General features: G+C 48.7%; 1 protein-coding gene across 1 annotated transcript in view; it reads left to right on the top strand.

The window, feature by feature from the left end:
- NPR1 (natriuretic peptide receptor 1) overlaps positions 1-16,061 on the top strand; it is a 735,215-nt gene that overhangs the window by 515,130 nt on the left and 204,024 nt on the right. Inside the window, exon 9 of the mRNA XM_085639850.1 lies at positions 9,803-9,877. Coding sequence (XP_085495976.1) covers positions 9,803-9,877 — 75 coding nt within the window. The remainder of the gene's footprint in view (positions 1-9,802; positions 9,878-16,061) is intronic.

The following is a 16,061-nucleotide window of genomic DNA, read 5'->3' as shown; positions in this document are numbered from 1 at the left end:
TCCATGTTACAAATTTTGGGGGAAGCAGCTGTCTGAGCCGTAGAGTACAGGTGGTGGAAAGCACATGGATAATACTCACCAAATCAGGCAGGGGTTACCGATCAGGGACAGAAGATATCACAAGCAAAGACGGTGGAGAGGGGTGAGGGGCATGGGAGGCAGCAACACAGAGAAGTGGTGGGTGGGAGGGGAAAGAAGCAACACGGGCAAACAAGTTTTAAAAGTACCTCAATCACAGCACAAGCAGCAGAGAGACAGTAAATAAGAAGAATCAATCTGTGCTTGATCTATGCACCAGGAAGAAACAGGGTGTAACGCCTGACCTACGCTATCCAATTAGGAGGCAGCACAGAAGAGTGACACTAAAGCTAACAAATGGTAAGCAATGGGCGAGCTCTAAGACTTTTTTGTAAGCAATGGTGTCTCGCAAGTGACAGCGCATGCGGTAACACATGCTGCTCACTACATGGGGTCAATTCTAAAACTTGCTGCAGTTCTGCTCTGACAAATAGAGTCGGGTCCTGACATCAGACACAAGGCATTAACGGAAGTGACGACTAACTTTCAGACTGACAAATGCTAGCATCAGAGTAAGACTCTGCTGGTGAAATCTGCTAGCTGGAGAAGCCAGGCCCAAATATAAGCAGCTGCACCGCTCTGCTTGAACCTCTGCAGAGAATTGGCAGCTTTGGAGTCAAAAGACAACTTTCAACCAAGCTAAGGTGTTGCCAGGAAACCCAGTCAAACAATGTGGCGTAGCCAGTTTATCATGGGCCTCAGAGCAAGGAAGGAAATAGGACCCCGGCTGATGTTTGAACTGTGAAATACAGTAATAATCAGGGTTCAGTGGGCCTATCGGCCCCGGTGATACTGCACCTGCTACACAAATGGAAGCCATGCCACTGGTTGAACACAAGCAGGCATGGATTTGTAACAGCAGGCCAGTGCGCACAGTGAGTCAGAAGTGTCCTGTCTAATTTGCAATGCTTGCTTACAAGTCTCCATTCAGCAGAGCGCAGTCTAAAACTGCATTTATTCTTTGTGCGTTATCCTTTGTTTCGACTTGTAGAACCTGCAGGGAGGCGGTAACACTGCACCTGGGAGACCAAACCCTTCGGCAGTGGAAATTACCTTTGTGTTATTAGTCCATTTTACTAGGGTACCCTGAGAGCCTAAACAAGGCCCGGCATACAAAAAGATGGTGCTGAGCACAAGAAGCTGGTATGTAGCAACAGTCTGTCCACACCAGTGCTTAATTTGTAAAAAGTTTTTTTTTTAAAGTGGCGGGCCCTACTCTGTTAGCCACTGCAGCTTGCACCAGTCATTGCCCCCGCCAGCACTGCCAATGAAAGTACCAACACAACTGCTAACCACTACACTCCAAGTGAGACAATCAGACAATTCCAGGACCCCAAAGCTATAAGAATGGCTATTAATTATTTTTAATGTATAATGAATTACAAAGGACTTGCTGTTGTACTCATCTATGAATTAGACAGACAACACCACCATGTGGCAGACTCACAAGGGCCGGTGTTGACTATTAAGTGCTGGTGCTGAGCAGCGGAAACCACATCTCAAATGAAACTGGTCCACGCCTCCCTTCTGAAGCAATACTTGTTCACAGCCAGGGGTGTAACGCAGGCCCCTGCAGCCCTTGTAGCACATGGGGCCCCCAAGCCCTTCAGAGGGGTCTCCATTCCACCCAGGAATATCTATCTGTGATATACTAGACTCAGGGGCCCCTCTTCGCGTTCTGCAGGGGGAGGGGGGGGGCATCATTTTACGTTACGCCTCTGAGTAGGAGTCCTGCGGAGCAGGGGTGCCTGCGTGGTTGGTGGAAGGAGATGCAACTGTTCAAGTAGGTGGGGCCTAAATTGTGTACTGGCTTGTAGAGGTCTGTATGTAACTCGCAGGACAGAAGCTGCCTTTCATTCTTGCAAGGGTGATGATACGAATGCCATTGGGAATAGAACTAAGTAACGCCTGCTATTGAAGCTGTAGCGGCTGGTGTTTGCTATGAGTGGTGAGGCAGGTTGGCGAGGGGGGGCATAAGGGTCGCGAAAGGAGTGGGGCAAAATAAAAAAGAGTAATATCTATTTGTTTTAACTTATCTTCAGCTGGCTGTGTCCTGCATTGCGCTCATCTTCCAGCACAGGCTCCCAGCCTGCCCTGCTGCCAATCCGGAAGCTCCTCTCATTTCCTGAAGCTGCTCTCACGTGAGAGCAGCTTCGGGATTGGTCTGAGCGCCCTTGATTAGCGCTCCAGGACACTCTGGGAGTCTGCCTGAACCCCAGCAATGCAGCATTGCGCTCCTCATCTTCCAGCACAGGCTCCCAGCCTGCCCTGCGGCCAATCCGGAAGCTCCTCTCATTTCCTGAAGCTGCTCTCACATGAGAGCAGCTTCGGGATTGGTCTGAGCGCCCTTGATTAGCGCTCCAGGACTCTCTGGGAGTCGGCCTTGAACCCTAGCAATGCAGCTGTGGTTGGAGAGAGCTTCACTGAGCATGAGGGTTTTGCCTGCCTCAGACAGCTGCCCATGCCCTCATGGGCAGTGAAGGCAGTGCAGGCCACTCCCCTCTGTGCTGTTACCACCTAGGCCCCGCCCCAAGCCTCTGCAGGAAAGAAAAATAAAACGCGTGTCCTTTTATTTTTCCTTCCCTGCCGTTTTTGCGGGGCGACGCTCCGACTCGGCGCTACACTGACTCACCACATACAGCTGCCTTAAACTTTCACCACAAATTGGGATAATAAGGCTCCAAAATGCAGCAAATCTTGTCAAAGAATGCGTTGGTGCTATCAGAGAGGGAGCGCCCCGTCGACGAAATGTATTTTTTCCTGGGACTTCGAACATGCTCGCGCCGGTGGGAGCAGGAAGACGGAGCGCAAGCGGCCTGCTCGGTTTGTGGAGTTCGCTCTGCAATCTGACAGCCTCATTGGGCGCTTTATTCGAAAGTGTTTGTTTTGCGGCCCAGCCGCCGCCTCACAGCTGAGTCTTTGCAAGGAGGCGCGTGAACCCGTCACGAGGCACCGGGGACTCGTGCTCATAGAGGCGCTGGACGCCGGCCCTGGCGCTGCGAGGACGCCTATGCTTCTCTCATTATCTTGTTGTGCCTTAAATATGTTTATAATTTAATTTGGCCTCCTTGGAGCATTTCTTCATTCCTCTTTCAGGGGGTCACGGCGTGTACACAAACACATTTCACTCGGGCTCCCCCGAGGAGGCTCGGCGTGGCTGCGGCTCTGTACCCTGCGAATCGGGCGGAGCGGGGAGGTTGGGGCAGCTGAGGGAGGGCGGGGGGCGCTGAGAGAAGTCGTGGGGCGCAGAGAGAAGTCGGAGGGCGCAGAGAGAGAAAGGGCGGAGGCGCTGAGAGAAGTCGGGGGGCGCAGAGAGAGAAAGGGCGGGGGCGCTAAGAGAGGGCGGGGTGGGGGGTTTCTGAGAGAGGGTGGGGGGCTCTGAGAGATGCTGGGGGGCGCACTTGCGTTCCTCAGGTGGCGGCAGCAGCTCCGTGATTCAGAGCAGTTCTGTTACCATGGTGGAACGCCTGGAGGTCTTCGGGTCACAGCCAGGCCTTTCCATTGCTATGATTAAGCGAATGTATTTACAGAAGCTTTTTATCTAGCATTGCAAGCCTTTGTTTTAAAGAACCTCTCCACTCTGTGGCCGACTACTACCCAAGACAACAAACCCCTTCACCGTCTGTGGCCAGATATCTGAGGCATACAAACCCTTCACCGTCTGTGGCCAGATATCTGAAGCATACAAACCATTCACCGTCTGTGGCCAGATAGCTGAGGCATACAAACCCATCACCGTCTGTGGCCAGATATCTGAGGGATACAAACCCTTCACCGTCCGTGGCCAGATATCTGAGGGATACAAACCCTTCACCGCCTGTGGCCAGATATCTGAAGCATACAAACCCTTCACCGCCTGTGGCTGGGTATCTGAGGCATACAAACCCTTTACCGTCTGTGGCCAGATATCTGAGGGATACAAACCCTTCACCGTCCATGGCCAGATATCTGAGGGATACAAACCCTTCACCGTCTGTGGCCAGATAGCTGAGGCATACAAACCCTTCACCGTCTGTGGCCAGATAGCTGAGGGATACAAACCCTTCACCGTCCGTGGCCAGATATCTGAGGGATACAAGCCCTTCACCGTCTGTGGCCAGATAGCTGAGGGATACAAACCCTTCACCGTCTGTGGCCAGATATCTGAGGGATACAAACCCTTCACCGTCCGTGGCCAGATATCTGAAGGATACAAACCCTTCACCGTCTGTGGCCAGATATCTGAGGGATACAAACCCTTCACCGTCTGTGGCCAGATATCTGAGGGATACAAACCCTTCACCGTCTGTGGCCAGATATCTGAGGCATACAAACCCTTCACCGTCTGTGGCCAGATATCTGAGGCATACAAACCCTTCACCGTCCATGGCCAGATATCTGAGCCATACAAACCTTTCACCCTTCACCGTCTGTTCCCAGATATCTGAGCCATACAAACCCTTCACCGTCTGCGGACAGATATCTGAGGGATGCAAACCCTTCACCATCCGTGGCCAGATATCTGAGGCATTCAAATCCTTCACCCTCTGTGGCCGGATATCTGAGGCATACAAACCCTTCACCGTCCGTGGCCAGATATCTGAGGCATACAAACCCTTCACCGTCTATGGCCAGATATCTGAGGCATACAAACCTTTCACCCTTCACCGTCTGTGCCCAGATATCTGAGGCATACAAACCCTTCACCGTCTGTGGCCAGATATCTGAGGGATACAAACCCTTCCCCGTCCGTGGCCAGATATCTGAGGCATACAAACCCTTCACCGTCTGTGGCCAGATATCTGAGGCATACAAACCCTTCACTGTCTGTGGCCAGATATCTGAGGCATACAAACCCTTCACCGTCCTTGGCCAGATATCTGAGGCATACAAACCTTTCACCCTTCACCATCTGTTCCCAGATATCTGAGGCATACAAACCCTTCACCGTCTGTGGCCAGATATCTGAGGCATACAAATCCTTCACCATCTGTCACCAGATATCTGAGGCATACAAACCTTTCACCCTTCACCGTCTGTGCCCAGATATCTGAGGCATACAAACCCTTCACCTTCTGTGGCCGGATATCTGAGGCATACAAACCCTTCACCGTCTGTGGCCAGATATCTGAGGCATACAAATCCTTCACCATCTGTCACCAGATATCTGAGGCATACAAACCTTTCACCCTCTGTTGCCAGATATCTGTGGGATACAAACCCTACACCTTTCTGTGGCCAGATATCTAAGGGATACAAACCCTTCACCGCCTGTGGCCACATATCTGAGGCATATAAACCCTTCACCGTCTGTCAACAGATATCTGAGGCATACAAACCTTTCACCCTCTGTTGCCAGATATCTGTGGGATATAAACCCTTCACCGTCTGTGGCCAGACATCTGTGGGATACAAACCCTTCACCGTCTGTGGCCAGATATCTGAGGCATACAAACCCTTCACCGTCTGTGGCCAGATATCTGAAGCATACAAACCCTTCACTATCTGTGGCTAGATATCTGAGGCATACAAACCCTTCACCCTCTGTTGCTAGATATCTGTGGGATACAAACCCTTCATCTTTCTGTGGCCAGATATCTAAGGGATACAAACCCTTCACCGCCTGTGACCAGATATCTGAGGCATATAAACCCTTCACCGTCTGTCACCAGATATCTGAGGCATACAAACCTTTCATCCTCTGTTGCCAGATATCTGTGGGATATAAACCCTTCACCATCTGTGGCCAGACATCTGTGGGATACAAACCCTTCACCGTCTGTGGCCAGATATCTGAGGCATACACACCCTTCACCGTCCATGGCCATATATCTGAGGCATACAAACCTTTCACCCTTCACCGTCTGTGCCCAGATATCTGAGGCATACAAACCCTTCACCGTCTGTGGCCAGATATCTTAGGGATACAAACCCTTTACCATCCGTGGCCAGATATCTGAGGCATACAAACCCTTCACCGTCTGTGGCCAGATATCTGAGGCATACAAACCCTTCACTGTCTGTGGCCAGAGATCTGAGGCATACAAACCCTTCACCGTCCATGGACAGATATCTGAGGCATACAAACCTTTCACCCTTCACCGTCTGTGGCCAGATATCTGAAGCATACAAACCCTTCACCGTGTGTGGCCAGATATCTGAGGGATACAAACCCTTCACCGTCCGTGGCCAGATATCTGAGGCATACAAACCGTTCACCATTTGTGACCGGATATCTGAGGCATACAAACCCTTCACCGTCTGTGGCCAGATATCTGAGGCATACAAACCCTTCATCGTCTGTCACCAGATATCTGAGGCATACAAACCATTCACCCTTCACCGTCTGTGCCCAGATATCTGAAGCATACAAACCCTTCACCGTCTGCTGCCAGATATCTGAGGGATACAAACCCTTCACCGCCTGTGGCCAGATATCTGAGGCATACAAACCCATCACTGTCTGTGGCCAGATATCTGAGGGAAACAAACCCTTCACCGTCTGTGGCCAGATATCTGAGGCATACAAACCCTTCACCGTCTGTGGCCAGATAACTGAGGAATACAAACCTTCACCATCTGTGGATGGATATCGGAGGGATACAAACCTTTCACCGTCTGTGGCCAGATAACTGAGGAATACAAACCTTCGCCATCTGTGGCTGGATATCGGAGGGATTCAAACTGTACACACTCTGTGACTAGATAGCTTAAAAAAAAAATTAATTAATAGATAGCTTAGGGATTCCAAGCCTTCGCCTTCTAGGGATGCTTATCTAAAGGATCCATAGCCGTTACCATCCAGGGCTGGATATCTTGAGCACACAAACCCTTCACCTTCAAGGTCTGGATATCTTCAAAGTACCAACCCATCACCTCTGTAACTAGATATCTATGGGGAAAATAGCCTTCACCATCTGGGGCTGGATATTCTAGGATGCAGGCCTTTCACCCACTAGGGCTGGATATCTGAGGGGCACATAGGCTTAACTGACGAGGGCGGAATATTATAAAGGTACAGACCTGTCAGCCTCTATGGATGGATATCTTAAGGATACAGTCACTTCACCCTTTATGGCTGGATATCTGAGGGGTACAGAGTCTTCACTGTAGACGGCTGGATGTTCTAAATGTTTTACCCTCTATAGCTGGATATTCTAAAGATACAGATCTTTTACCCTCCATAGCTGGATATCTAGGGATACAGCACCTTCACCCTCTATGGCTGGATATCTAGGGATACAGCGCCTTCACCGTCTATGCCTGGATATCTAGGGATACAGTGCCTTCACCCTCTATGGCTGGATATCTAGGGGTACACCGCCTTCACCCTCTATGGCTGGATATCTAGGGATACAGCGCCTTCACCCTCTATGGCTGGATATGTAGGGATACAGCGCCTTCACCCTCTATGGCTGGATATCTAGGGATACAGCGCCTTCATCCTCTGTGGCTGGATATCTAGGGATACAGCGCCTTCACCCTCAATGGCTGGATATCTAGGGATACAGCGCCTTCATCCTCTGTGGCTGGATATCTAGGGATACAGCGCTTTCACCCTCTATGGCTGGATATCTAGGGATACAGCGCCTTCATCCTCTGTGGCTGGATAGCTGAAGGGTTCAAAGCCTTCGCCACTTTAGGCTGGATATTTAATGGCTACAGAGCCTTGACGATCAATCGCTGGGTGCCTTAAAGATGGAGGCCGTGGCAGAGACCTCTCTCCTTACAGGAATGATTAACTTAGCATAGAAATCCCCTTCCTCAGGTACCAAGTGCCTTAGTGATAGAGGCCTTCACCCTCTAGTGCAGAGTGTCTTAGAATTGCTGATCATTCACCTTCAGACACTGAGTGTCTTAGAGATGTAGATGCTCCCACTCCAAGGCCTGGACATCTTAGAAAGACTGGCACCCTCTAGTGCAAGGGGTCTCAATAATTCCGACCATTCACCTGTAAGATTGGATGACTTAGAGAAACTCAATATGTTCCTTCTGGAGATAGATGTCTCAGAGACATCAGCACTTCTACATCTAGTGACGGGTGTCTTATTGACGAAGCCCCTTCTTCGTCAAGTGAAGCGTGCCTGTTGTGCTTGATATCTTGTTGAAGGCGACCCTTCCGTGTCTAGTGAAGGTTGCCTTATCAATGGAGAACCTTTTATCTCCACCGCTGGATGTTTTCTTGATGATGGCCTCTCTATGTCTAAGAATCAAGAGATGTCTACCTGTAAGGCTGTATGGCTTATAGATGAGGCCCTTTTGTTCAGGGGCTCAATATTTAGCCAGCCCTTCCTTCTTTTGGGTAGAGACCTTTCACCCTCTGTGGCTGGGTAGCCTTTTGTCTCCAGGGCTTTTCTTATGGTTATGAATTCTTATGCTGCCAGAGCTTGGTGCATTTGGCATACAAGCCATTGCTATTCTAAGCCTATGGGTCTTGCATGTTGTGAAAGTGAGAGTCTGGTGCCCCTTTCACAATCTTCTCATCCTGCAGCTCGTTTTTTAGGTCTCGCCTGACCCAGCGCATGCGCTGGTCTGGCGAGACTTATTGAGAGGGCTCCAAAAAGTGCTACCAGGCCAGCCTAGAGCTACAGTGCATGTGCGCTTTAGCACTTTGATGTTTGATCATGATCGCGATCACTTTCACTTTCGCGGCCGCTTTGCATAGCCAATAGGTCTCGCTTTTTGGACCTTATAAGTATTTAGTTATGCAACTGTTGCATGGCTAAACACTTATAAGGTCCCAAAGGCGAGACCTATTGGCTATTCCAATGCTTGTTTTCTTTGTGGGTTAGCAATATTTTTACCCCTGGCCTTTATGAAACACCACCCATGTGCTAGTGCCTCCTGGAAAGCTCATTTGGCACAAATACCCATGCCACTACATTCTTCTTTCCAAACCTTATTTGGGAGGTTGGAAGTTTTGGCTGCATCTTGTCCACCGGAGGTACTCGTTGATGCGTTCTCTGGATGTGGAACTTCATTAGCCCCTTCATCCACCAGTACGGATCATGTGGGGTGAGGCTCTCCCTGACCGATTGCATTTATTGAAAAATGTGTAACCCTTGTAAAGGAAGAGCTGAACATAGCATCAATTGGTATATAAAACACTTACATTTGGGGTGATTGCCTACCAAATTCCAGAAAAAGCATATGATCTGGTGCGGTGTAGGAAGGGCTGCACATGCACCAGCCCTGGAAGACCATGATGAGGTCCTCAGTGGCAGAGAAAACAGAAGGTGAGAGGTGTGACGCAGTGGCCAGAGCGGCTGACTCCGGAGCGCGGGGCTCACAGTTCGATCCCCGGCGGCAGCTCAGCTCAGCATCATGTGACTCTGGGCAATAGCTGACTTAATCTCCCTGACGGCCCCCATTGCCTTGAAACCTTAAGGGGTGATGTGTTTGCGCTTTACAAATATGGACTATTATTTATTATAAGGTGCATGGGAGCTTGGTGAGTGCTGCCAGAAGAGACAAACACTTGTGGCAGAAAGCGATTGAGCCTTGCTGCAGGTGCTGACAGGGACAGACAACAATGGGTGGCTCCTGCAAAAGATGGAAGGGATAATACCTGCAAGCCTATGAAAAGCGAGGGGGGAAAGGATGTAGAGAAACAGTGGTGGCGAAGCGTCCAGTGTAGAAGTTTCAAGTTTTCAAGGGCGGCCAGCGTTATCCACAAAGCCCCTTGCGACAGCCGGATCAGCTTCTCCTGTATTAAATGTGTTTTTCATTTCTTCTTTCCCAACAGAGAGGATCCAACTACGGCTCCTTGCTGACCACGGAAGGGCAGTTTCAAGTCTACGCCAAGACTGCATACTACAGGGTAGGTGTCTGTGTGCATAGGGCAGGTCTGCCCTTCTTCCTACCTGCTATCGCTGTCGAGCCACATCCTCAGTACTCATGAGACCCAAGGGCCATATCCCACTGTTCTGAGGGACAATGTCTTGGTTAACCCCAAATCCCTGTCACCTGTCTCATTTCAGAGAAGTGTCCTAATTCTGCCCCCAAGACTTGTTTCATTGAAATGTTCTAACCCAGTTCCCTTTGCCTTGGCTGGAGTCTCAACAAGAAATGCATTAAAATGTACTCATGTTTTTCATGTATTCAAGCTGATAGTCAAGTTGTTTACTTGTTATAATTACTATGAATGTGTGCCGGGGCATGATTCAAAACTTTTTATAGATCTGTTGATCGTATTTGTGAGGTGATAGATGATTGCCTCTTCCCTGAGCACCTATACTGTTACTTATACCACTAAATACTTACCGCATACAGTGTGCGCCATTCCTATCCAGGATATAATCATCCCAACGTGTTCGTATGCAAAAACATCAGTTACATTTCAAAGCAAAAGCCCTGTGTTTTCCATGTATTGCTACATGTGCCTAAGTCTTCCCTTTCAAATACCTTTTGAGAAAATGGAATAGGGTTGAGGGTAAGCCACTTGTGTCTATATGCGCTGTATACTACTAGGTGAAGGGATTTGTAAAGTGCATCAGTTGCCGCAAGGTTTGTTGGCACTAACAAAACAGTCCATATAGTAATGTTGGTAATTAGTTGAAATGATGGGTGTTACCAGGGCTCACACACATTAGGTCATGACCCAAATGTAGATTGTAGCACTAACCAAAACAGATACCACCCTAGGCAAAGTTAATGAGCTGTATGATTAGTTGTGTGCTTTTCTGTATCTAGATTAAAGGGGTAGTTGAATCCCCAAAATCAGTTTTTCGACGTTATATGAGCTGAGAAAATAAGCACTCGTCTATGGTATTCTTTTCTTTTATTTGAAGTCATGTGCAGAGACAGAAGGACAGCCGACACGTGTTTCGCCCGGGGGCTGATAAGCCAGGGCTTTCTCAAGGCAGGGAAATCATGTCCGGTAAGTGTCGAATATAGATTCCAAGGCGATGTGGAGTCTCAAAGTGGTCTGAATGAGCTCATTCAACTACCCCTTTAATCTAGATACAGAAAAGCACACAACCAATCATACAGCTCATATAGTAATGTTATTTAAAATATGTAGACAATTGTTTATAGGGCTTGCATAAAGGTGTAATAGTCCGCAGGGACAGGCATTTCACCCATTCGGTCCTGCAGGACTTCCTAGTTAAAATTTGTCCACAGACCCACTACCGGGGATGGTATTGCTTGGGTATCTATTAAAAGGTAAGGAATCTGCAGCTAGAAGTCTCTAGCAGATGAACAAGTTACTTACCTTTGGTAACGCCTTATCTGGTAGAGACTATACCTAGCCTCAGTTTCTTACTGACCCACCCGTCCTCCCGCTCTGTGGACAGATCTCTAGGGTCAGGGCTGATCATCCCTTTTAGGGCCTCAATTTGGACACACCAGTGTCAGTGCTGTTCATGGCTCCACACTTCTGGCGTGGAAAGTCATTAAAAGTAACTGACCTCAGCGCACCGAGGTGGCGCCTATATATTTGACGTGGACGTCACTTACGGTGTGGACGACGCCGCACAGAGCCAACCGACGCCACCTACGGGCGCTCAGGGGTACTGCTCACGAAAAATCTTCCGGGTCCAGTCTGACGCCTGGGGAAATTCAAAGGTAAGGAAGCTGTGGCTAGGTATAGTCTCTACCAGATAAGCTGTTTCTGAAGGTAAGTAACTTGCACTTTAAGTATGCTAAGCCAGTTTTTCTCCATTAATACCTTTTAGCCCTACAACGCAGCACACCTGTAAAGCAGGACTTGCAGTAAATCCAATTTGACAGGGGAAGGGCACTAAAAAAAACGAAAAAACTGGAAAGTAGAACCTGTGATGATAATCAGTGTGTTGGAATGGTCAGAGTTAGGAAAGACTTTTCAAAGAGAAATTGAGGAAGGAAAGGCTACAAGCATTCAGACTGTGCCACTGACCGCTGCCCCCTCGATCACATCACTGCAGGTTATATAATACAGGCTATTCCTGTGGAGAAATGGCCATCCCCATTGAGACCACAGCACCCAGACTAAGGTAAAGCTCAAGCTCCAAAGTTCAAACATACTGTTTTTAAATATGTAGATTAAAAAGAATATGGGGAGGACAAAATTAACCACAACAGTGCTACATGGAGTTCTTGGGGACTGCGTGAGTCCAATGGACGCTCGAGGATCCAGCACCATTTGTCGCAAACAGTTTGGTGGATTTGGAAGGTCTGGCTCCAACAGTATCCATAGAATATGGGTGCTGCGTAGGACCCTCCCCAACTAAAATTCAGGTTTTGGTATTGAGAGCCTTGCCAGTTGTCAGGTGAGCCAAACGTCTCGGGGCCCCAGGGATTGGATGCCATGGCCTCCCCCAAGCCCTCCTACGTCTCCTATGCTTTCTCTGCCACATCCTACTCTTCCCTGGAAGTGCGTGATGCTCCAGCCAAACCTGATGTATATTGCAGATCCGGTCTGCTCATGTGGCGATGGCCCGAGGCTAGCAGGTCTTTGCTGTCAGCGAAGCCTGGCTTGTCAATGCAGTCCTGCATGCTGCTGCCTAACACAATTGGTGTGAACCAACAGGGTGCTCACTCTGACTGTCATTTCCCGGAAGTGTGGACGAGCCCAAGCCGCCATGCACAGCCGCCGAGTCCAAGCCGCTATCCCTCTCGGGTGTGACGTTTGTCAAAGGGGCAGTCTCTTCGTCTTCTCTATGATACTGACATTGGCCTTGTTGGGTGGATCCACGGCACTGACTGTACTCGTCCTCGTCATCTTTTACATTTAGTGGCTTTGCTGAGCTGATGTTTTAGAGATTACTTTTTACTTTTCTGTGGTGTATGTTGTTGACTGTAGTGATTCTCTAACTGCGGTCATTTAGGTGAAGGTATCAGTTCTCATTTGCAAGTGGTCCATGTCCAACTGAATACAATGAGTCTGTGTGATTCCTGCCAGTTGACCTGGTGCTCCTGGGGCTGTATTCTTCTCATTTGTTCTTTTTATATCGGGGTGCTGTTTGGTACTTCAGTCCTGCTTGTTCTCTTCTTTTGTTGATGTTTTCATAAATCACCCTAACATGTTCTGACGGTTACTGAGTATTTACTGTGCTGTCGTAGTAGATTTTTATTGAATATATATTTTGTGCAAGGGCTTGGGTCCGGCTCTGTCTTCTTCTGATCTACTGGGGCTTATTTATTTCATGTTTGAAATCAGTTTTCAATGAGCAGTCCAGCCACGTCTCATACGAAGGAGCGACAAGCAACCTCAGATCTGTTTCAGGCATACGTCAGCCTCATCCAAGACCTTGGTGCAGCTTGTGTCTATAAACCAGAAAACTAGGATGTTAATGCAGCTCAGCCCTTCTCCTGACGAGTGACCCAACGGACTCCTGAATAGAAGACTCTGTCGTACCCCACCTCCTAGCCGCCTCACCCGACTGTTTTCACCTGTGTCCGTAGTTATTGTCTCCCAACTTTCCTCACTTAACTTTCCTCCATATCTAAGCATATTCTCTTATTTGTCCTTTTCTCTATCACACATATCCACTCTCTCCTCAGCCACGCTTTTTCACCTTTCTCCTATCAGATCCCTTTCCTTTCTCATTTACTCTTCCCCCCTCCTGCTGTCAGTGGCTGGTCCCTCATTATGTAACCCCTTCTCTCATCCTTTCCTTCCATCCCTTCTTGTCTTACTTCCCCACTCTACGCTCTCCTCAGTTACTGTCCCTTCCCTCTATCCTTGGCCACTATCTTCAACATCATCTTAGTTACTCTTTTCCCCTATCTCTCCCCTCAGTAAGCATTCTCCTTTTAGTCTTCCCTTTACACTCTGCCTCCCCCTGTCCTTAGTTACTCTTTATGCCCTCTCTCCTCCTTTATTGTTTTCCTCCTCTTTCCGTAGCTCCCCTCCTCCAACTCTCTCCTCAGTTATCTTCTCCCCTCTACCCTAGAACCTCTCCCGCTCTCCCCTTACGGTGTCATCGCTTGGAAGGAGAGTCATCTGGATCCAGTTCTGTATCCTCAGTAATTCATCCTGTCCATGGTGGTCTCCAGGGCTGTATATTATATGTGATATTTTGTATGTGTGAGCAGCTCACATAAATATTCTGAGTTCTGGGATGGGTCCAGGCCAACATCTGAAACCGGTTAACGCGGACATTGTGGGAGAAAAGAGGAGTGGTGGTTTTTCTTCAAGTACACCAATAAGGACATTTTGGAAGAGAAAAGAGATGAGGTAGTCGTTAAACCTGTTCAGGGGACCATTTTGGGAGAGGGGTGAGTTTGGGCTCTCCAATCCTCTCAGCAGGGACATCAGGAGGCAGTAGGTATTGAATGCAGGACCATGCTGAGAGGAAACTCTGGAAGAGGCCGAGGTGCAGAACTCAGGATGTGCACAACGGGTTGCTCTCACGGATTTGCTCCTGACGAGGAGGGAACAAGGAGCGTCTTGTCAATCAAGGGGAATCAGGCAGTCACCTAGAGTGCCTTAACTGGGGCTCCAAGTCGAACCAAAAAAAACCCATAAATTCCAAAAACCAAAATGAAAGAAACGTGTGTGTGCAGATTCCACTGTTCAAGGCCAGTATTCAAAGCTAGTCCATCATTCAAAGCCACTTCTTCACTGGAGCAGCATCTGAATTTCCTTGGCCACAGAAGCATGCCTCTAGTGCCTTCTTGGGAGAGGAAGCTATCACCTGAGAGGTACATAAAATTAACTAATGGGCCCAACTGGCTTCATTAATTTATATTACGTCTAAGTTCTCCAGATCATGAAGGGTTGAGAATTTGCATTGGAGTCTACAGTGCAGCTCCAGGCCGATCGATATCACACCTATTACTTGCAGTCTTATCTCCACAGGACACCAGGCTTCAGAGTTCTTCTAGAGCTGCCCCCCTCTCCACGAAGGCGTACTCCATGGACAACAATCCTAACACTTCATATGGGTACTACTATCTGCAAATTCCCTAGCGCCAGCCTGGATACAGATGTCTCCACAGCCGTGCTCTCCAGCTCCGCTAGGGGGGTCCTGTCAGGAAACAACCGTTACAACCCATGCATTACCACGCATGCTTTTACCCCCAAGCCATTACAACAAAAATGGCTTGCTGTAGAGGGTATAAGGTGTTGGATTTAACTCCAACACCTTCCCTACTGTTGCACAGACTGCAGTTGGAATAGTAAATAATACTATTCCAAATTCCAGTGCACCCCCGACAGCAAGTCGGCGTAAAAAATTGCATTGTAACGGCATGCGGGTTAAAAGCATGCGTTGTAACATCATACAACCATCGTGTTGCTCTCTGTTGACTTTGTTCCACCCCAGAAGTGACAGAGTGGAGCCGCATATAAACGCCACCCCTGCACGCCGCAAAGACTTCATTTCTTTCTGCACCTCCGAACATGGATACCGAGATCCACTCCCTTTTTATAATTTGATGAAGTCCTTCCAAAATCTTTTCCAGTGCGCGAGGAAACAATGTTCCTCACCAGAGTCTACAGGATAAGACCTTGCCATGACTGTTGGAAACAGGTGGTGGACCCACATGAGCTGGACCGCTGGTATTTGAGCTCGGGGTAGGACTCCAAGGTGTGGGGAGAATGTGCCCTTGTGCGCCCAAAGGCATTCTGGGACCGTGAAGACATGCAGTATGTCGCCAAACAAAAGAAGTCACAGACCTCGTTTAAGTCCCACTTCCACTTTAAGTCAAGGGTGTGGACTCGCGCCCTCTCATGAGGCCACTGCAGCGACAGGTTCTTTTTGCAGTCATCTAGTATTTTGAGGTCTAATTTTAAGAAGAAGCATGAGCATTTTCAGTTGGGCGTGCTCTCCTTCGGCCCTACCAGTGTGCCTCTGGAGTTCACAAAAGTGGTGGTGGTGGTGGTCACTGCGCATCTTCGGATGTTGGGGATACCAACTTTCCACTACCTTAATGACTGGCTGTTGAAGGTAGGCTTACCACAGTCAGTCGTAGACAACCTCCAGATGACAGCTAACCCCTTAACATCTTTGGGGTTCTCGATCAATGAGCCAAACCAAAGTCACACTTGACTCCTTTGTAGAAGTTTACTTTTATAG

The sequence above is a fragment of the Triturus cristatus genome, chromosome 12 (genome assembly GCF_964204655.1).
Source record: "Triturus cristatus chromosome 12, aTriCri1.1, whole genome shotgun sequence".
In the NCBI taxonomy this organism is placed as follows: domain Eukaryota; kingdom Metazoa; phylum Chordata; class Amphibia; order Caudata; family Salamandridae; genus Triturus; species Triturus cristatus.
The sequence above is the reverse complement of the archived record's forward strand: the minus strand, read 5'-3'. Positions and strand labels throughout refer to the sequence as shown.